Source organism: Cuculus canorus, chromosome 3 (assembly GCF_017976375.1).
Source record: "Cuculus canorus isolate bCucCan1 chromosome 3, bCucCan1.pri, whole genome shotgun sequence".
Classification (NCBI taxonomy): domain Eukaryota; kingdom Metazoa; phylum Chordata; class Aves; order Cuculiformes; family Cuculidae; genus Cuculus; species Cuculus canorus.
Genome location: NC_071403.1, coordinates 44,936,290 through 44,957,802, shown reverse-complemented (window position 1 = coordinate 44,957,802; position 21,513 = coordinate 44,936,290). Strand labels below are relative to the sequence as shown.

At 40.1% G+C, this 21,513-nt stretch overlaps 1 protein-coding gene across 1 annotated transcript; it reads left to right on the top strand.

The window, feature by feature from the left end:
• Positions 1–1,751: 1,751 nt before the first annotated feature.
• Positions 1,752–18,434, top strand: LOC104056241 (p53 apoptosis effector related to PMP22). Its single transcript, XM_009557475.2, has 3 exons — positions 1,752–2,143; positions 16,322–16,465; positions 16,726–18,434. Exons 1-3 carry the CDS (start codon positions 1,933–1,935, stop codon positions 16,938–16,940), a joined length of 570 nt encoding a protein of 189 aa, XP_009555770.1. The 5' UTR covers positions 1,752–1,932; the 3' UTR covers positions 16,941–18,434.
• Positions 18,435–21,513: the final 3,079 nt, after the last annotated feature.

Genomic DNA, 21,513 nt, shown 5'->3' with positions numbered 1-21,513 from the left:
GGTACCAGAATATCACACTAAGGATGAGCTTCAAATTATATTTGTTTTAATGTAAATATTTTTTTTAAATTGTGCATAAACAATGATATGTTGCAGTGTTATAGAATTGGTAAATGGCATTTTAAGCATTACAGGTTGATGTTATCTGGATTTGTGGATAGTACAAATATGGTATATGAGGGAACATATATGTATTGTTCTAGGGAAATGGTTGTTCCCTAAATGTTCTTTACAAAAAAAGTACTTGATTGTTCCTTATTTCCGACCCAAACCAGCAGCTGAGGTGCCTTCATAGTTGGCTTTTGCTTTAATTTACATTCAAATTCAAAAGCCAAATCTGTAAAAATGTCTCCTGATCTAACAAAAACTTGTGGAACGTTCCTGGGGGACTCCTCACAACTCCAGGGATATTGGGCCATGTCTGTACCAGGGGGAGCCACTGGCAGAATGCTACGGATAGCCAGAATTACACTGGCTGGAGAATGAGAGGCAAAGCAACCGCACAACTGCTCATCTACTGACAGGCTAATAAGCTATCTCTGATTCAAGATAAGGCACAGTTTTGTGTTATCTCATTCTAATTACTTTCAATTGCAGCTTATAACTGTGGATGTTCCAGTGTGGGTCTATGCAAGCTCGGTACCTCTTCATGCACACCCCTGTAATTTATTTTATTAAGTCCATCATTGTTTTATGAATATTAATTCAGTAAAATATTGTGGACTTTGCAGTTCAGTATGGGTTTCAGATTTCACTGTGAAATCAGTAATACAGTAGCATCCATCTGTGAGTAAATGGGATCTGTACTTGGATGCAGACTCCTCTGACAAAATCTACCATGGAAGCAAAGGATATTTTGCATCCTCTGTGCTAATCATATTTCACAGAACACAGGTTTAATCTGCAAGGGAAACAGCTGCTTCCAGATGTAAATATGTCCGGGTCCTCCCAAAATACTATGTTGTAGCATGTGTTGATTCAAAGGGAGAGGACTACAAACATGCCCATGTTGCTTCTGAGCTGTCAGACAGAAAATTCAGCTCACACTCAACTGGGTGGCCTCTCAAGGCACAGCAACATGAAGGTTCATCTCCACCATCTCTCATATTGCTCTCATAGAACATTGCAAACAGGCTCTCACAGGCCCCAGGCAGTACACGTACAGCCCGAGGCATGCGCAGGGAGTGTTCATAAGCCACGGTTAAAGTAAAGCTCAGTTTTCGTTCTCCCACCGAGGCTATACCCAGATCATACTGTGTTTCTAATAGTAAATCTTGCTGTTTATTTACCCTGCGGTTATGTCCCAAAAGGGGAAGGGAAGGCAGTAACACACTCTTTATCATGTTAGCTTTACAGCAGCTAGAGGATTTTTTTTTAATTATAAAAAATAAGGTATAATTTTCTTTTAAAATTGAGTCCAAGAAAAGCAGCTTTCAACCTCCAGGTGGCAAGTTTCAGAAGGAACCACACTCTAATGCAAATAGTTTGCTGCTTTGTCTCCTATATTCACAAATCCCTTAGGAGACAGAAAGACATAAACACAGCTGTGAGATGCTCCTGCTGGTGGGAAGTGGCAGAAAGGAAAGCGTTAAATGCCGAGGGTAAACAGCACCTGATTTGTTACCTAGTCAGCAAGGCAGAGGATCCCACAGATAAACCCAGCCTTGAAGCTTCTCTGCAGCTCAACTGGTTATTGCTCAGTGGCAGCTCTTACTCATTTAAATCTAGGTGGAGCTCCTTCTCTCCCTCCCTCCCTCCCTCCCTGCTGTGTTTCTCCTGATTAAAAAGCTTTTCTCAAACATCTGCACACACGGTTGCAGGTACCAGCACTCTCTTTCCAGGAGCCCTGCAGAAGCACCCTTTGCTTCCCATCACTGAATCTGTGGCAGAGACATCCGCCCTCATCCCACCAGCCTCCTGCTGCCCTGGAAGATGGTAAAGTACGGCCTTGACTACACACGATGCAGATGGATCCTACCCCTGCTCCTGGGCATAGGTGTCATCTTTGGTATCATTGCGCTGGCGGGCAGGGGCTGGCTGGAGTCACAGACCTTCCCCTACGTGAACCAAGCGTCATTATGGGAGAGCTGTACAAGGCCTGACCAGGGTGGGCAATGGACCTGTGATTCCCTCATGAATTATGGTAAGCACCTGCAAGGGTGGGGGGAAGAAGTCTCTGAAACAGTGGGTCACATCTCCGAGCTCATTTTCCCTCAGTTTTTCTAACAGTATCACCTAATACCTGGCATTAATATGTAAGGTTATGGGCAATAGGGAATGTCACTGAAATACATCAAGGCTTTTGACTAACAATGTGAAGAAAAATGCCCTCACCCTTCTACAGAAAGAGACCTCGTTGGTTTAGTTGGTGGGTTGCATAGTACAAAAACCCACATGTGGTAATGTATCAGTGCAGAAAATACTACAGCATTTAAGGTCTTCTTGCTCTCTTAGAAGCGGCTAGTAACCTCCAGTCACTACTTTCCAAAACTTAACAGTACTGCTATTAAAATGTGCAAAGAGCAAGTTGCATGGGTAAGCCAGGCATTCGTGTGATAAGACAGTCCTGAGTGCCAGCAAGAAATGGGGAGGTGTAAATGTAAGATAGTAGGAAGATATTCTCAGGGAATGTCAGGCTACTGTATGCTGCCCTGAAACTGCTGCAGTAGGTGGATTGTGTGAAAGAGTCTCCTTGTGATTATGAAAGAACACTTTAAATGACGAAAGGATTTCTTGTGTGTACTGAGTTTTGGTTAGGTATGCTATTAAACGTGTTGACTCTGGTGCAACCTTCAGCTTGAAAAGATGTAAACCACTGAGTTTGTGAGAACAGGCCAAAAGAAGAATCACTCTAGATGTGCCATGTTTCTCTCTTTTTCCTCTTTTTCTTATTTATTTCAATTTATTAAATTTTTTAAAATTTCTTTTACTATATATCTGCTATTGGCCAAGTCTGAAACAAGTTCTTGTGAGCGATGAACTGTTAGCCTGAGCTAGGAGGAAAGTTCAAGTGTTCTTACAATTTATGTTAATTTAAATTATAAGGAAGAACATTTTGTCTAAGCCTCAGGATCTCAGCTGCTCTTGTTGAAAATAAGTGTATAAATACTTGCAGAAGCAGTCTCAGGGATCATTTATTGCAGCTTTTCAAAATTGTTTTTGAAAGCTTATCATCTACAGCCAAACTCTACCTTCTACGCACAAAATTCAGCTGTAACGAGTGAATTGTAGCAGGCCTCTGTGAGCATAGGGCTCCGGGACAAGACTGGCTCCATTCAACAGGATGCCCAGAGCTTCTGCGTCGGCTTTGTGGCTGGGTATAGATCCAGCTAGTTTTCTGCCTCTGGTACATGGCACTGAAGAGCAGGAGAGAGACCCTAAAGCTTAGCAAAGGACTTCTGAGTCCTGGATTTCCATGAGAAGGGATTCCTCCGCTTGATCCCCTCCTAGGCACCGTCTGTTTCATGAACACCAGCTTTAACTGGACAGAAAATATTTAGAACTTACACCTTGCTGCTGTTGATAATGTAAGAGAAGTTTCACCTTGGTCCTACATGATTGTTTGGCATTTTGCTTCCTACCTTGTTCTGCTTCACTCTTAAACGCTTAAATCTGCAGTTGTACCCACAGTTTCCCACTGGTTAGCATTTACAGGCAAACTAGGGAGGTCATCCTCTATGTGAACTAACCTGCAATGTCTGAGGTTACCTTGAATCACATCCACACTTTAGAAAACTCAGACATAGTACACATATGCAGAATGTTCTCCAGCATGTACATTGGAGAGTCAGCTGATGCTTCTCAAAGCATTAGAAATGCTATTCGTGTGTTGCATGACTGCATTACACTCTCACTGGGTGTGCATCTATCATTTGACCTCTTCAAACTTACTAAGCCAGAAAACCTAAGTCCTCAAAATTCTCCTGGACAAAACTTCCAGATGGAAAAGGAAGATATGTCTGGAGCAATGGAGTAATTTAGACAGTGGGAGAATACGTAAGGCCTGTATGTAAAAAATTCGTGCATAGGCCAAGTTACAGCAGGTTGTGCTGTCAGGCTGATGCCTCTGCAAGGTTATGCCATTGTAATACAGAACTCAGCCAATTGCAGGGGTGGTTTACCCCGACCCAAACGAGGGCTGTCAATCAGGCTGTTAAGGATGCAAACTCTTCTCTTGATCATTTCCAGTCCCTTCCTTCAGACATCTTCTCTCCAGATGCGTTCAGATCTAATCTTGTCCTCCAATTTTTCTGTCATTTTTCCTTTGCTCAGTTGGTGTGGGGTTGGTAGTTTTCTTCTCTGGCTCCTGCCTTTTCTCACACAGGGTACAGGTTCCTGATGTTGCTCTTGGATTCCACCCCAAAAAACAGGCTGTGAGACAACATTTCACTCGTGGGCATCTAGATCTTTTGTTGAGCCTGATTCTACCTGCCTCTGTGCTGAATCAGAGTTTTAATGATTCTAGGATTATTTTATCCACACTGCTCCAGAAAGTTCATGGAAAAAAGACCACTCAGCATCATGTTCTGTGGGATGTTTATCTTTGTCCCGTGCCAAGCTAAATACAGTGCTCAATAAATAAAGTGTAATTATATGCCTTCCTGAGCAGAAATAAAAGATGTGCTGCAAACATGAAGTACAGAAGTGTTTTACACCTTTCCTGAGAGGAACTCATTATCTCCCCTCTCTATTTCACAGTTTCCATCTCCTTTCCTCTGGGCTTTACTCTCAGCTTCCCTGCCTAATCTGCTGCAGGCTGGGCAGGTTCTGAAATTTGCTCTTCCTGCAGGGATGGTTTCTCTGATATAAGTTACATGCTTGTAACCAACTGCCAGTAAATGTTCTCAACATGAGTGGGATAGCACAGCTCTCTTAATCCACTACAGATGTCTTTATCTTATCATAATTAGATATATTGGTAATGTTCTTGCAAGCTGTTCAAAATAATGTGCAAATTCAAATAGAATTCTCCACCTGCAATATTTGTAATTCCCCTTGAATTTTTGCCGTTTGCCTTAATATATGTATATACACAGAGAGAACTCATAGTTGAAGTCAGCCAGTTTGGAACAGAAGAAGGATGAATGTTTCATTGATTACTTTAGTGGAGTTGGGGGTCTCTGAATAGTTGCTTACGCTGACAGAATTCAAAACCTCACAGGGAAGAGAAGATGCCTGTTTAGTTTTAAGAACTTTGTGGAAAGTGAGACTATGAAGAGCTTATATACTGTATTATCTTCTCCAAGAGTTCAAATCTTCTGCTTTAACCGTAGGATGCTTGCCTAGACTTTATCAGAAGTCTTTTGGTTTTCAAGCGTATTTAGCTCAAAAAAATAGAGCTTTCAAGGAAAAACTCATCTCCTGCATTAGGACACTTCCTAGAAATGAAAGGAGTTTAGGATGAGGGACCGAGAGATGTAAACTGTAGCTCTTCAGTGTTCTGGCACTTGCAACAAAAAAAAAGGTCTCAAGTTTATACTGTACTTCGACCTATATAAAGAGAAAGAATTCTTTGATAGATAATGAGAACAATATGGAATGTATCTGCCTGGGACATGGCTGAGCTTGTAATGAAAATGTAGAAATTAAATCCCTTCATGAAGCTAACATGGAACTCTTCCATTTTTCTTGATTTTTGGCCATGTAAGCTCTCATGAACAGGGTGTGTCTTGCAGACCTGAAACACCTCTTCAGTGTGTAATTAATTCCACTGCAGGCTTTGAAGATGTTCAAACATGTGTGGCTTTGGTTGGGGGAAAACAGCTGATTTTATTTTATTAATCCCAATGTGATGCACAATACAATCAAAAGCTCATGGCTACATCGGCCCTGCAACTCTTCCATGTACAGATGCTAGCATCAAAATAACTGCAAGCTTAGAGCCTCATTTAGGTCGAAGTGGTCGGCTCATTTGAATGGCACAAACAGATTTTTGGGGAAAAAAAATATCATGAAAAAGCATTTCCACATGACAAGTGGAATCCAAATCTTCAGTTATTTTCACAGGATCATAGAATCATAGAATGGTTTGGTTTGGAAGGGACCTTAAAGATCGCTTACTTCCAACCCCCCTGCCATGGGAAGAGAAACCTTCCACTAGACCAGGTTGTTCAAAGCCTCATCCAGCCTGGCCTTGAAGACCTTCAGGGATGGGACATCCACAGCTTCTCTGGGCAATCTACTCCAGTGCCTCACCACCCTCACAGGAAAAAATTCTTCCTAATATCTGATATAAATCTACCCTCTTTCACCTTATAACTTTTACCCCTCGTCCCTTGACTACGCTTCCTGATAAAGAGCCCTTCCACATCTTTCCTTTAGGCCCCCTTTAAGAACTGGAAGGCTGCTGTAAGGTTTCCTCAGAGCCTTCTCTTCTTCAGGCTAAACAATCTCAACTCTCTCAGCCTGTCCTTGTATGGGAGGTGCTTCAGCCCTCTCATCATCTTCGTAGTCCTCCTCTGGACTTCCTCTAACGAATCAATACCTTTCCTGTGCTGAAGACTCCAGAACTGAATGCAGTTTTTAAGCTATGGTCTCACAAGAGCGGAGTAATGGGGGAGAATCACCTCCCTGGACCTGCTGGTCACACTTCTTTTGATGTAGCCCAGGATACAGTCGGTTTTTTGGGCTGCAAGTGCACATTTCACATCAGTGTTTCAGTTATAACCCTTTCCTAGGTTGTGTGGAGCTGCTAGACCAGTGGCTATGGAGATTAGTGGGGGGATCAAAGATTTTACCATCTGGAAAGAACACCTTCTGCATACTGTCTTCTAGACAAATAATGCATAACTGGGTTATAGCTCATTCCAGTTTTAGTCCATAAATATTAATGCAATACTACAAGATAGGATGGCTAGTATAACATGATTATGATGAACAAAAATTATTTCAAATTTGGCAGCAGATGAGTACATTTACAGGATAAGTGAAAGAAGAGAGTGCTGCAAAAGGAAATATCCTCTTGAGGAAAGTAATATTCTGCTTTAGTCTCATAAGAACCACACTGATCTTCTTCCCTGTAGATTTTCTTCCCCGTAGATTTTCTTTCCCATTTTGCCTGTATCAGGCTTTTGGGTCCGGGAAATCTTCTGCTGTGATGAAGCATTATGGAGGAATAACAAAATGGAAACAATTTGCTAAAAATCCTGAGGTACTCATACAACTGTGAGTTGCCTGGTGTGGTCAGGATCAGTCTCCAAGCGTCCAAGTGGTAGGTGCACTCCTTTTGGTAGTATACCTACCACTGGCCTTGCACTACTGATCCCACAGCTCTCCCTCTAGAAATCTAACTTCTCCAACAGAGCAGTGATTTATCACACCGTGGGCATAGGACAGACCAGACACCAAGCTTCCCTGTTGCTACGCTGCCTAGGTAAAACTATTTTGCCTTCTTTCATGTTCCCATCACATTTGACAGCCAGCACCTAATCCCAGGCATGGGGAAGCCCTCACTTGCCTCAAACTGAAGCGGGTGCCCTGAGCATGGTGACACAAGGATATTTCCAGAGGAATGGGCTGGGAGACAGGCCCTCTCAGCAGGGCCAGGGAGGAGAAACAGGCTGCCCCAGTGGCTCTTTGGTGTCCTGAGGTGTCCACATGTAGGAACAGAAATGAAGACAACAAGTGACTCTGCTTAGACTTTCCCTGAAGTCAAAGTTCTGCACATAAAGTGTTTCAGAATTTGGTAACATTCAAGTAGATTCGGAAAAGTGTCCTTGCAACTGAGAAACAAAGCCTGGGGAGGTTTCTAACCAGTCCAAAAAAGCCTGTGGGAGAGCCCAGGTTGGAGCCCAGATCTATGCTCCATGCATTGCTCAGATTACAGAGTAAACCTTGACTGCTTTGACACAGGGTGAACTGAAAACAAAAGCTTGTTGCTGTTCCTGCCACATTTTAGCATAAACCAATTACATTCATATATGGTGATAGCCAGTAGTTTTAATGCCAATGTATAGAGAAGCACATAAGTTATTCAGTCTTCTAAAAGTGTAGCATTACCTGGCACTAATCAGTGAGAAATGAGATTACAAGATCAGTTACTTAATAATGTAGAACATTCTATTGTTATTCAAAACTTAGAACGCTAGAATATACAGTTTCAATTAAAAGTATATTTTAATGAAAATATTACAACTGTATATCTAAGGAAATCTGATGTAAGAAAGAAAGAACAAATTTGATTTTTCCCTAGTTGTAGGGACCATTCTGTTGTTGCTACAGAGATATAAGGGGAAAGAACCAGGCCCAGAGCATTTAATTACCATGGCAATTTTCATTCCTCATCTGTGATCGCTAACATGCTTTCCGTTGTAATTTTAGGGTTTGTCCTTTTCTATGTTTAGTGACAGATTCATTTAATCAGACTATTTTTCAAATAATAGTTATGCTCATCAGCAATTAACTCTACAGAAAGCAATTGCAGATGGCACCCCACTGTTTATTACCGAACCACTCTTTAATAATTACAATTAAATTGAGTAGAAAAATAGCAATCATGTGGAGGGTTCTCATCTTCCTATCAGGAGATATGAACTGCTGGCATTGAGGACTTCATGAAGATCCTCAACAATTCACACTGTCAGGATCTTAAATCCTTGAGAGCACACCATTCACTCACACACACAGAGGAGGCATCGCTGCTGAAAATCTGTGGAAACTTGTGGCTAGACTCTCATTTCTCTTCACTTAGTCTGTTCCTCTACCTTATTGAGGTAGTCTCACACAGCAGGGCTATAATGACCTCTCCATAGTCTGAATGGTGATAAGGACAGCAAGACAGATCTTGAATTCCACAGTAGGGCTGAACAGTCACGTTACTTAGGCAGGAAAACAGTTACACAGTAAAAGAATCAAAGCTCTTTTTTTTTACCTTTCCATATCATTTCTCACCATATCATTTCTCACTGACAGCTTGTATTGTTCTGAGCAACTCCTAACACGTTGAGTCAGTGAGTATTGTAACGCCAGGTTTCTCCTCTGTCAAGCACCATTACGAGATCTCCCATGGGCCCAAAAATTCCCAGAAACTCAAGTTTATTGTGGAGTGATTATGGTAGCCTATGTCCCAGAGGTTTTTGACTTCCTTCTGCTGGGGTTAACTAACACTTCAGATCACATACAGTCCTGCTGAAGTACTAATCTGCAATTGAATACATCAAATGTCACTCATTATGTTGAATATGCTTACTGTGCCCAAATCAAGGCCCAAATGTAGGAAGCCTCTGTGAAGATCATCAACAACCCTACTGGCAATAAGCAGCAAGTGATAAAGACTTTTAAGATGCATTGTAAAAGCTATTTCATTCACAAGAAGAGTAATTAGAGCTTATGATGCATTTTATAAACACAAAGTACTATTTCTGCTTATATGTTGGGTGATTCTTTTTTTTTGTAAATGGTAAAATTTTGCTTCTAACAAAATTAGATCCAGATTCACAGCAGCTCTCTATTAGAAAAAAACTCTCTAGTGCAAAAGGTGACTCTCAGCAAGGTTTCAGAAGAAAGTTTGCTCACAGCATGAAACCTTCAGATCTAGAGTGAGAACATTACTTGGAGCATATAGAAATGAGATGTAAATTCAGTGTTCTTCAGCCTCAAATGGCTCTGGGAAAATAAAACTTAAAAAGAGCTTTTTGGAAAGGTTCCACTCTGCTGTTTTGATTAAAAGTCCTAGTTCATAGACTGTGTTACCACGGAACTTGATTCTATTTAATTCAATTGAATTTTTTAACCCACCTTTTACTCAGGGGTAGTTAAGGAGCCAGTACATCTTGCTACACTGATTAACTGAGTTTATGTATATGTACTGATTAATCAACATTTCTTACCTGGTTTATTTACCTAACCCTCCCACCCCCATATGCACATCCAAGTCTAAGTAATCCTGCTGTGATTTAAAATTAAGGGTAAAAAATAGGAGGAAAAACTGTTATACCATTAAAGTGTTTAAGACCGAGCTTTAATCCTGAGATGTTCTCAATGTATACAACTGCTTCTGAAGATAATGTGAGATAGGGGTACTCCCTGACTCGCTTGTGAGCAAACCTTTCATTTTGAGGCACCGTGCACACATTATTTTAATAGCTAGCTTACTGTCTCAGTGCTCTCTTTGATGATGGCTCTACGCCCTCTGCCACTTCTGCCTTCTTAGCACTAAGTAAGCATCAGGGAGCAGCCCTCATTAATACAAGATTTGCAGAAGCGAGCTTCTAAGTCAAGCTTGTACACGCCTTGGCTTACAATGAGATGAATTTGAACCACTCCCTCAAGATGTAACTGCCCCTCTCCTCAAATTCAATTTCAAATAACTTACAAGTTCCGTTGCTTACCTCAGTAAGAGAAGAGGATTGCAGAAGTACATAAAGACTTGCATGTAGACTTTGTCTGTATATGCTTGTGAATGAAGACAGTGGTGGGGAATTAATAGTTTCTCACTTTAAAGGAATTAAAATCCACCAACTCAAACTAAGCTACTACCTTAGCTCTAAGCTATGGTCAAGGTTGAGACCAGACTGTTTTCTGCTAAAATATACTGTATTTTACTGATAGATGGCCTCTGCATAAGGCCCTTGCCCTGACTCTTGTTAGCTAAAATCATCATTATAGAGTAATTGGAAGTCCTAATTCATTCTCATGTATGTGGCACCCACTACTAATCACCAAGAAAATTTGGCAATGTTGTTATCTTACAATGAACCTAAAGAGGTAATCTTCTGTTTCCATGGCTGTCTCTTAAGTAGTGGCAAGATAAAAGCTCACATAGAAATGGCTTGCAAGTTATAAGATAATACTCTATTATTAAATGAGACATCTGTAATAACTGCCAATAAATTCTAAACGAGTAATGCTAGGAGGAAAAGAATGGAGTTACGAAAAATGGATGCCAAACAGAAGGAACAAAACTTCTGTATTCCACTCTAAAGGATATTAACTCACAGAAAAAAATATATAACAAGAAACTTACAGTATTGTCTTCCCAAGGGAAAGATTTTCAGAGAATGCAGTTGTTTTAAGAATGATCCAGATACAACATAGCAGCTCAGAGAATAATACATACCCAATAATGCCTTTGATTATTTTCCCTCATTTTATTCTGTTCATAAATTATCCATGACTACTGCAATTTTCTTCATTTGTATAGACTTCTTCTGAAATTATTTTCAGTCAATAGCTTTCAGTTTACACATAGAGTTTATTAATAAGTTGATATTAATTGTTTCTGGCTTATCTTGGCTGTGTACAAACAGATGCACACTGGTATTCCAATGTCAGCTCATGTGATGAGCAGACACTCCCAAAAATTTCGATGTTAATTTGTTTTTAAAAAAAAGGCACAGAAATTCCCTTTAGTTGGCACGTTACAGAATCATGATTTCTAGATGGCAGGATTTTGCAGTTTCCAGTGTTGCACAGGTAACACGGGTACTTCAGAGTCCTTAATAACAGTGTTCTGCATACACAGAGATCATAACCCTTCAGGTAACAAATTGAGATGTGGATTTGATGCACTATCTTAAGATTCAAGTTAAGCAGAATGCATGTTCTTCTGCAGACATGCTCAATTTCTCATGGAAACTTTCTCAAGGAGAACAAACAAAATGAAATAGATAAAACCTGGCCAAAGCCGTTCCTTTCCGAAGTGAAGCATGTACCCTGCAGAGTTCACCACACCCTGATGAAGAATGGCAGGTTGAGAAACCTAAGTGAGTTCAGCTTTGTTTTCAAAATAATGCTCTTTCCCTTTAATCAGAGAGATGTAAAACAGGTTGAGCTCTGCAAACTCAGCCTAGAAACATTCTCATCATGTACAACACAGGGATGAATCACCACAATGGCAGATTTTAGTACTTGTAAGAACTGCTTTGCAAGACTGGAGCTAGAACTGCAGGGTTTGTGTTTCTTTCCCTTGGTGGTATGAAGGATAACAGCGTTACATTTCCCCTCCCTCTGTTTCTTTAGAATTAAAACTATCCTTCCTAAAATCGCTGCACAATTCACTGCAGTGGCTGATGTGTTAAAACGATCAATCAGCAGGAGCCTGTAGATAATTGTTAGTGTCTGCAAGCTGGCAATAAACATTTGTTTTTCTTTCCAGTGCTAGTTGTATATTTAGCTTCAAGCCAGGAGGAAAATTTGTAGAATCATGTTCTTATTGACTAGACCAGAAGTACTTCTGAACTCTCTGAGAGTTGCAGAAAATGTCACCCAGAGAGTTACTTGATAGTTTATGTGGTTTGAGGGTATCAGGTAAAGAAAGACCTGAGAATGTCATTGTGAATGTTTTCCCATGTTTTGAATCACATACACCAGAAACACAGAAATTTGTATTTATTGTAAGGGAAGTAGACTTTACATGCTATTTTCAAGGCACTACATCTCTTTTTTGAAGGCACTGTTTGGAGCATGGGACACAGCAGATTAAGGAAAGACTAGATCTTGGTTTGCAGCAGATTAAGGAAAGACTAGATCTTGGCTTGCTTTACTACTGAGCAAGGAAGTTTATTTCCTGATGTGTGAAGCGCAAACTGTGTTTACACTTTTTCAGACTGAAAAATGCATGAGAGAGTAAAATCAGGAAGGCAGGAAACTGGAGACATTGTTGATACTGGATATATAATGAAGTCCATCAGCTTCCCGGTGGCTGCAGTTAGCAACAGGTTATTCAGAATGTGTTTAGACGGTGCAATATTAGAGGTAGTCATACTACTTCTCAACAGTGTTAACTTTAATAACAGAGAAATAAAGCTGTGTTGTTATTGTATAATGTTTCAGCCAATTATCTCGCTCATAAGCTATGGCGAGCTCTGTACTGGCATGAATGAACTTCTTCTGGTCTCTAAATTAGCTCAGGGATCTCCTCCCACAACAGGCAGTTTTAGAAGGCAGGCATTTATTTTTGTTTCTCAGTAGTCACATATTACCACATCCACTGTAGGCAGTCTGGACTCTCACAAATTGATGAACAAAACACTGTAATGAGAAGAACTGGCCTTGCTCTGCTGGAGCAGAGCCTGTTTAGGCCAGCAAAATTGCTCAGAAAATTGCCAGCTAGGAGCAGTTTTCAAGAGCAGACAGTATGTAACTTCCTACAGAACCTTTCATAGTGTTCATTGGTGTTACTTCAGCTGATAGAGGAGCTGAAAAGGGGAGAAAGAGTGTTTGTTACTGGATCCTGCCAGTATTCGAAGACACTCCCACATAAACACAGACCTTTTTTTTCTAAATAAGCACATTTTAACTCTTCAACAGGAAAAACTTCACTGCCATTTCGGTCGACTCTGAAAAAATGTCTTAGAAATTGCTGAATGTTACTCAGTCCAGTGTGCCATAACCTGCTGCTCCCTCTGTGTGTGTTTTTTAAATTTTTTTTTATTTTTTTGAAAGGTGGGCTAGATCCTTTCAGCTTTCAACTGCCTTCTCTCTAAGGCAAAGCGTACTTTGAGCTAGTGTTGCACCTCTGGCCAGTCTTCACCCTGGATTAAAATTTTTAGGAAAAAAACTTTGCAGTTGGAACAAGTTATTTATGCTTTTTGTTAATGTTAAAGTGAAAAAAAAAACCCAAACAAAATCCCCACAAACCAACCAAACAAAAAACCAACACACACACCCCTCAAAGCCTCCCAGCCCCCACCAAACTAATACTGGCAGATAAGGAAAGATTTGGGACCAGATTAGCCACTTGCTTGTCAGTTTAATTCTTCTAATTCTGGCATTTTAAAGAATTATTAGTTATATCGGTAAACACACAAAGCTGCTCCTGGCTGGCACAAGTTAAAATAAGTGTCTCAGATATAGAAACAGTTGCAGTTATCCCTACACACAGCTTTTGCTAACTTTTACCCTAGAAAGGTAAGGTGTTTGCACTCTGTGGTCTTAGACTACTGAGAACAGCTACTTTTTGTAAAGGACTGATGAAGTCAGGGTATGGTTCCTCAGAAAGGCACAATGAGTCTTCCATGGAATCCTATTGCCTTACCTGGAGTTGAGTATTGTTTTTTTTGCAACATCAAGCTATTCTTTTTCTCTTTTGTAGAACTGAGAGTCACAAAATTGTCTGTTAGGTGATTAAGCAATGCCTCCTAATGTTGTAAGCATCCTGCAACAAGCATGTCTCTTCTTGCCGTACAGCCGATGCCTGGCAGGCTGGGTGTAAACCCAATCTGCTCTCATACAGTCACAGCATTTGTAACACTACTTCAGGAAAAACACCTGGGCGAACCTGGTAGAGGAGATAGAAGGCAGCATGGGCAAGGTGCCATCACACATGGCTGCGGCCACCAGGCACTGCCTCCTGAGCCCCCAGCCCAGGTGCTGCTCACAGTCCCATCGGCTCTTCTTGGGAAGCAAGGTTGAGCTTTGGCTGACTGCCTGCTGCCCACAGTAGTAGAGGTGGTAGTGGATGAGATGAAGCTCCCAAGTCTTGTGGTGCCTCAGCACTCCTCAGGTGGGTGGCTTGCTCTGAGTCTGCTCTGGAAAAGGACACCCCTTTCTGCAGGAGTTTTGCACTTAACCACAACCAGTTATGCACCTAACAAACCCCATCATCTCTAGATGTCCTTGTCATTTCACTCTTCTGTCAGTAGTTAGAACACTCGTATCCAAGAGCAAGGTCACTGCTGCGGAGCAACTTCTATGTCTGGGTGCCGCTTTTCCTTGCTGTTTTAGAAGAGTAGCAGAGAGGCTGGGAGTGGGAGCATTCTTGACAGGGTAAATTGAGCCACAGCAGTGTGAGAAATTCCTCATCCTGTCTGTTTCCTCTGATACTCTGCCTGCAGTGTTATCATCCTACCTGTGCCTCCTCATTGCATGCTCAACCTCCAAACCTGCTTTAAACTCCTCAAGACAAGAGTTTGGGCTAAAATACTGGGCTATATGGTCAGATGTAGGCACATCTTTTCTGTCCCTTGGAATCCTCTCAGGCAGCTGCCTATTTACAGGAAAAAGAATACAATTGAAAAGCCCTATGAGCAGAAAGAATTTTTTTGGCATAATGAAGACATGGCATAAAACTGAAAATACAGTGCAATAGCTAGAATGAAGCAGGGATCAAAAACCAGGAGGGAATGGTGAAAAGCAACAAAAAGGGAAATTGGTTTTGATGGGCTAATGGAAAGAAGAATAGAGCAGGAAAATCCTGATCCATTTTTCTAGTCTAATAGCAGAGGTGGTGTGCAGTCTAGGGCAAGAGAAGTTGAGCACCGAGGTGTCACTCCCCAGGGCAGGGGCTTTCATGTCTACCTGACAATGGCCAAGGGGGTGGTAGGACACTTTGCATTTTATTTTTCGCATATTCGAAGCAAATAAATTCGAAAGTTACTGGATATCAAAAATCTTAACTTACTAAGTTCCATTAGGAACTTTCACTGAACTGCGCATGCAGCATTTAAGTTGAGTTATAATTACCATGAAGGTTGTTTGGACTATGATAATTTTTCATCACTTCTGCTGTATGTATTTGGTTAGAAGCTGACACCTTACAAACACAGTGTAGGTGAGGAGAAGTCTACATGCCCAGAAGATTTTAACTGCCTACTCCATCTACATATATAATTTTTAAAGTGTCAAAGTGGGCTTTTTATTTTCAGAAGAGGGGGCACTTTGATCTCTTTGAGCAGCAGCTGGCCCTCAAGACTTAAAACACCAAATAAACAATATCTTTATTCAGTTGTTATGTCAGCACAATATGCTTAAATCTGACATGTTGTTATATAATTTGAAAATGAAGTAACATCCTGAACAAATTTTTACAATGATATGGTTTTGACTTTGGATCAAAAGCAACGGTCAAATTTTGCTACAAAAGAGATTCCAAATCTTTATCTCCATTTGGGACACAAAGCTAAACAAAGGCTGAAATGTTAGAAAATACTGGATTTTGACATTTATGGAGTATTGTCATTTTTTAAGGAAGAATTTAATTAACTTTAGGGACAATCTAATTCTCCTTGTCCATAAAAATGCCACTGGTTTTATGGCATCTTCTGAGGCAGTGACATTTGTTATGGAAGGAGAGTGTCCATTCTCACATCCTTACTGTCATTTTCACCTCAATTCTTGATTGCTAAATCTTGCAGCAAGTCCCACTGCATTCTGTATGAGAGATCAAAGCTGATGTTCTTACACATTCCTGGTGTATGATTTCCTGTGGAACTAAAATGTTCACCTATGAGAGGAGAGAAAGCTCTCAGGCTTTCCTTCCTGGGAGCTGATCTTTTTACATTTGTTTGAAAACAGCCTTTCATTATAAACCAGAGAAAAATACTGTAAGGGTTTGTTGTTGTTGTTGTTGTTCCTTTCTGATATATCTTCCTTCTGATTTCAGCTTGGGGAAGAGCTGCTGCTGCCACATACCTAGTTGGCTTTCTACTTCTAGTCATCTGTTTTGCTCTGGCCATCATAGCATTTGCCATTCCCACTCTTCGGTTCAACTTCATACGAGGGATCGGAGGCTTGCTTTTTGTTGCTGGTAAGACAGTATACAAAGTCAAATTTAGCTTGTGTAGGTATAGCCATGCTAGAAGTGGTATTTCTTTCAGCCGCTTCTAAACCTAGGTCTTTGCCTGTGTGCACTTGAACACTCAATGAAAAAAATCATACAAAATCTGTCATGGCAGTGGATCCATTTTCAAATCCTCCAAAACATGGATGGGTTTAACTACAGGTGTTATGGACGCAGGCAATGTGATGGGGGTTAGCTTAAACTTTGTTTTTCTCCTGTTTCTTCAGCTGTATTCTCCATCATGGGTTTGGTCATTTATCCCGTAAAGTTCACAAGTGAAATGAGACTGAGAGGAACCAATATGTTCAGCTGGGCCTATGGCTTTGGCTGGACCACCGCCATTATGGAAATATGCTTGGGATTCTTCTTCTGCTGCCTTCCTAACTATGAAGATCAGATCTTGGGTAATGTGAAGCCCACATATTTTTACTCTTCCCCATAAGGAAAAATGTACTCGTATTCCAGTGCTATCTGACAGGCCAGCTATGTTTTCCAGAATATTGTCATTGGATGTTAGTAGAAAAGGTTGGAAACTTTTCAAATGCGTGTAGAAAAATGGTACTGGCATTCTGCAATAAAGTTATCTATTCTATTTTGGACTTTCATATCTAATGTGGGTTGGTTAGATGAAGTCTAAACATTAAAAAAAACTTGTGTTTCCTCATTCATTACCATGAGTGGGGTATATACAGATTCTATTGCATCTTAAATGTATTCATATTTCTAAATAAATTCAGAAAAGCTTTTTGAATTGCCAGTAAACAAAATAAAATATCATCTTTCTGAAAGAGAGAAGCTCACAGAAATCCCATGTTATATGTATCATTTTTTTAAACTGAAGATTTTGCACATTTTTCAGGAAGCCAAATATCTTTATCCACTGACTGCCAAGGTAGTACATTATTAAGCCAGCACTTCATAGCTCTGCTTCCATTTTTCTTTAATTCACTTGAGCCATAAGAACAGTAAGAAAAGGACAAGAGAAAGTCCCCTACCAAAGCCAGCATCTTGACATTTACCCATCTATGTGGAATATAAGTATTTATTTCTGAATATTTGCAAGATAAGCAAAGGCTATCAGTAAACCCTTAAAAATCCTGACATGCCAATGCTGGGCCAGCACAGAGTAGGCAGAGGGGATTTCAAGCCACCTCTGCAACCCACAGTCCTGGTCTGAAGAGGCTCCTGGCCTGGCTTTCTTCATGGGCATTTGCCTCTTCTATCCGCTGTATCAAAATCTATGGCTTTAAAAAAACTCTGTTATACTGGTCCAGATTTTTTATCCAGCACAAAAGGGTCAGGAAAGACTTGTGATTCCCCTACACATCAGGAATGGACCAGGAGCAGTGCGAATGTAGGTATCAAACATTTGTTAAAAGGCTCCTTTTTAATCGGTTTGCTGTTCATGAGTTTTTAAAAAGTGTAAAGTGTATGCTGTTGTATATAAGTGTAAAATGCATAAATAGCCCTCACCATCTCATATTTAGGCTCTCATAGAGAAAATCACATCATGAAACACTTTTCAGTATCTTATACTCCTCAGCGCTTCAAGTAATGAAGTGTACTCAAGACCCTGCTGGTTTCTGTCTTTTTAATCCTAAATTTATAAAATTCCATTCCTTCTCTTAAGTGAAAAGAATGGATACTTCTGCTATGTGGAAAAAGAAGTCTCATCCAAATCCTCAGCTACAGAGGATAATTAGCTTGCAACACATCTGCAATTTTGTAACTACCTATACTTTATGTAAAGAGCCCTGCCAAAAGTTATTTACTGCTAAGAATGAGAGGAAGAAAAAAATTTTAGTAAAACCTCTGGGTAGCTAAAATTAATAAAGAAATGGAATTTATCTGTTCAGGACAAAAAATTATTATAAATCTTTCCATTGTGCTTATTACACCTAATAAATAAAGATACCTATGTATTGTTTCAAAAAAAGAGTCTCAGCATTTGTTCTCTACTAAGAGTGGGGAAGTGTGGAAGACCCCAAAGCCTCCTCTTTTCAGACACTACCTCTGAGCACCTGGGTACGCAGACAGGATTTTGAAATGGGAGAGTAACTTACAAATCTGGCATCACAGCAGCTTGTATCGTTCTTCAGTCCCATTGTGGCTGTCTCCTGAGGCCTCTTTCACAAACGAAAACAGTGGGCTTACTCTATTTGCTTGTGGACTATGTGGTGCCAAGTAAACTATACACATGATTTTGTGTTATAGTGTGCTACGGATTCCTTTGGCATGGAAAGCAATGCACTCGTGCACGGAATAGGAAGGCAGTGTGGTCCCACTCAATGCTTTTGGTCCAATGGATGTGGCAATCCCCTGAGGGAACAAAATGGAACTTGAGCAACCACTGACTGTATTTACAGGTTCTTTAACATTAGTTGGACACTGAACCAACATCTGGAGGTGGGGAAAGGTGCACCAAACAAGATTTAGGAGCGACTCCAACCTTGATGAGACAATAGGACATAATTAACAGGCAAAGAATATCTCCAGCTACAGATCAGACCCCCTGCACTCTTCTCTCCCTTGCTGCTCTCAGCAGCTTCACCACATTCTCCATCTCCTTTTTCTCCTTCTCCTCTTCTTCCTCCTCCTTAAGGTTGATAGAGCAGTGTCAGGTCTGGTGGCTGTGGCTCTGTGGCATGCAACACCAGTCCACGTTCATCACAGCCACATTCCCCTTCCCAGGAGACAGGATGGATGAACCAGCATAGCTCCCCTCCTTGCTCCAGTTCCTGCAGAGAAATGCTTTCTCTAAAAAAAAGGAGGGTTCAGGTGAGTACCCAACAAGCAAAAGCATCACAGGGGCTAGAGCTCAAGAGCTTGCCATTAGAGTTTCTTTCTTCCAGTCATACCAGGGCAATTCACCACAGATCCCTAGAAAAACCTCATGGCAGAAAAATAGTGAGAGAAATAATATGAAACTGTTGTAAAGGTCCCAGTGCTGTCTCCTGTGACTGCCACAACTGGGGAGCACAGCAAAAGCAGCACACAAAACGCACTCAGTTCTGATAGAAAAGGAACCTAAATTCAGAAGCCAAGGATGAGGCTCAATCAGATCATTAGCTAACTAGGTTATCAACCAGATAGTTTATCAGTTGAATTATTGAATTAGCCACAGCCAGGTCAAATAGGTTATTAACTAACCAAGTTGTTAGATTAATTTGAGCTAAATCAGCATAAGAAAGCTTGGATTTTCAAGCCAAGGAGGAAGTAGAAGACAAGTAGTTTAGTTCTGCAAGATTTGGCTTTTGACAACATTAGGTCTTCTACAACAACAGGAGCAAAGATTTGACTGCCAAAGGCTTTGCTGCTATTCCTGTCAAATTAAGTATTTGAGGAAATAAGGGGAAACACACATTTTATTTAATTCAATTATATTAGTGAAAAAAAGAAGGAAAAATCATCTTGAAAAAATATATATTGTCAAGCAACCCTACAGGTGCAAACTGAAGCAAAAAGAAATAATGAAAACTTTCTACTAGTAATTTATATGTTCAATTTAACATCTGGTGCTTCTGCCAGTGCTTGTATAAAATGTGGACAACTTGGTCTTCTCAATTTCCTCTGTGAACATACCCATCTTTCACCATGCATTTTTCAGGCACCTGACTTTGGTCTTAAAATACAGCCTGTCTATTTGATGATTCAAAGGCAATCTAATTTACAACCGTATTAAAGTTGTGGATATTTTGTGGTATAAACTAATGCTGCGAGTGAAGTTTTGACCCCATTGACATAATTTGCAAAACATTTATTGATTTTCTTGAGGCTGGCATTTCGTTATTGAAATGCAAACACTTTTTTTTACACATGCTCAGAGTCAATAGTATCGCCATCAATTTCAGCCTCTCTGTTTCTTCTGGAGTAAGACACTTGTCTGTACAAAGTAAGGAACAAGAGTTACAGCAGATAGGACTTCTCTCAGAATAAAGGACAGTTCAATGTGTACAAGACAAGCAAAATCTGGATCATAATTAAGTAATATTTTCTTAGGTACACAACATGGTCACAGTAAAAAGATTCATCTTTCCTTTTGACACATCTCAATTGTGCAACACATGCTTATAATTAAATGTCTTGGAACACTTCTTTGCACATTTCTATATTCAGTGGATTTCTATGTGCTCTGAAGATGAGAAGATTTAAGAAAAGAATGAAAAAATCAAGTTAATAAGGGAAAACAGAATCATCTCATTTGTACACTCTATTGGAAAGTAGGAATCAAACCATCCTGCTTGAAGGATACTGAGCTCAGCAACCAAAGAGTCACTTCAGAGTCATATCAGAAATTCAAATAAGAAAACTGAGAAATGAAAGACTGCTATGTAATTGATAATAGCAGGAGAGAGAGAGGAAGTCAAGTAGATCTTTCTTTATCTTTTTCCTTACTGTCAAAATACTGCTATTGCTAGAACAATAATGTCTAGGTCTAAATTTTATCTGCAAAGTTCTTCAGTGCTAAATGCCAAAATCTAGTAAAGCATTACCTTAAGCTTGCAGATGGTTCTGATGGGGTCAGCAGAGCTGTTTACATAGACAGATCCTTAAGTGACTTACAGATTAGGACCCATATGCCAGTCTACACACACTGTTCCATATTAATGATACATATTAACCCTACGGACTTCATGCACATGAAATATTATAGTAATTTTTTCCAATTTCGTTTTCAGGTTTTTATGATCAATGTGAAAATGTGGATTCATCATAGATTATTGCATGTGTCTGCTGAGTGTAAGGAGAATTTATAGGAAAAACTTTCAAAACAGTTTTAGTGTTTATGATAAATATGGTTCAAGTAGATCAAACTGCCCTCTCTTGGATAGCTTTTATGATACATCCTTTTACTTGTGTCACTGTTTGCCTAAGCCATCTATTTTTCTGTAAAAACTGTTTTGTGAAAACCTACTCTAATGATCATAGCATACTGAAAAGAAATTATATTACGCATCCATGGAGAACCCATCATCAAGCACTTTAAAGAGCCCTTGATTGTTCAAATGTAGTTC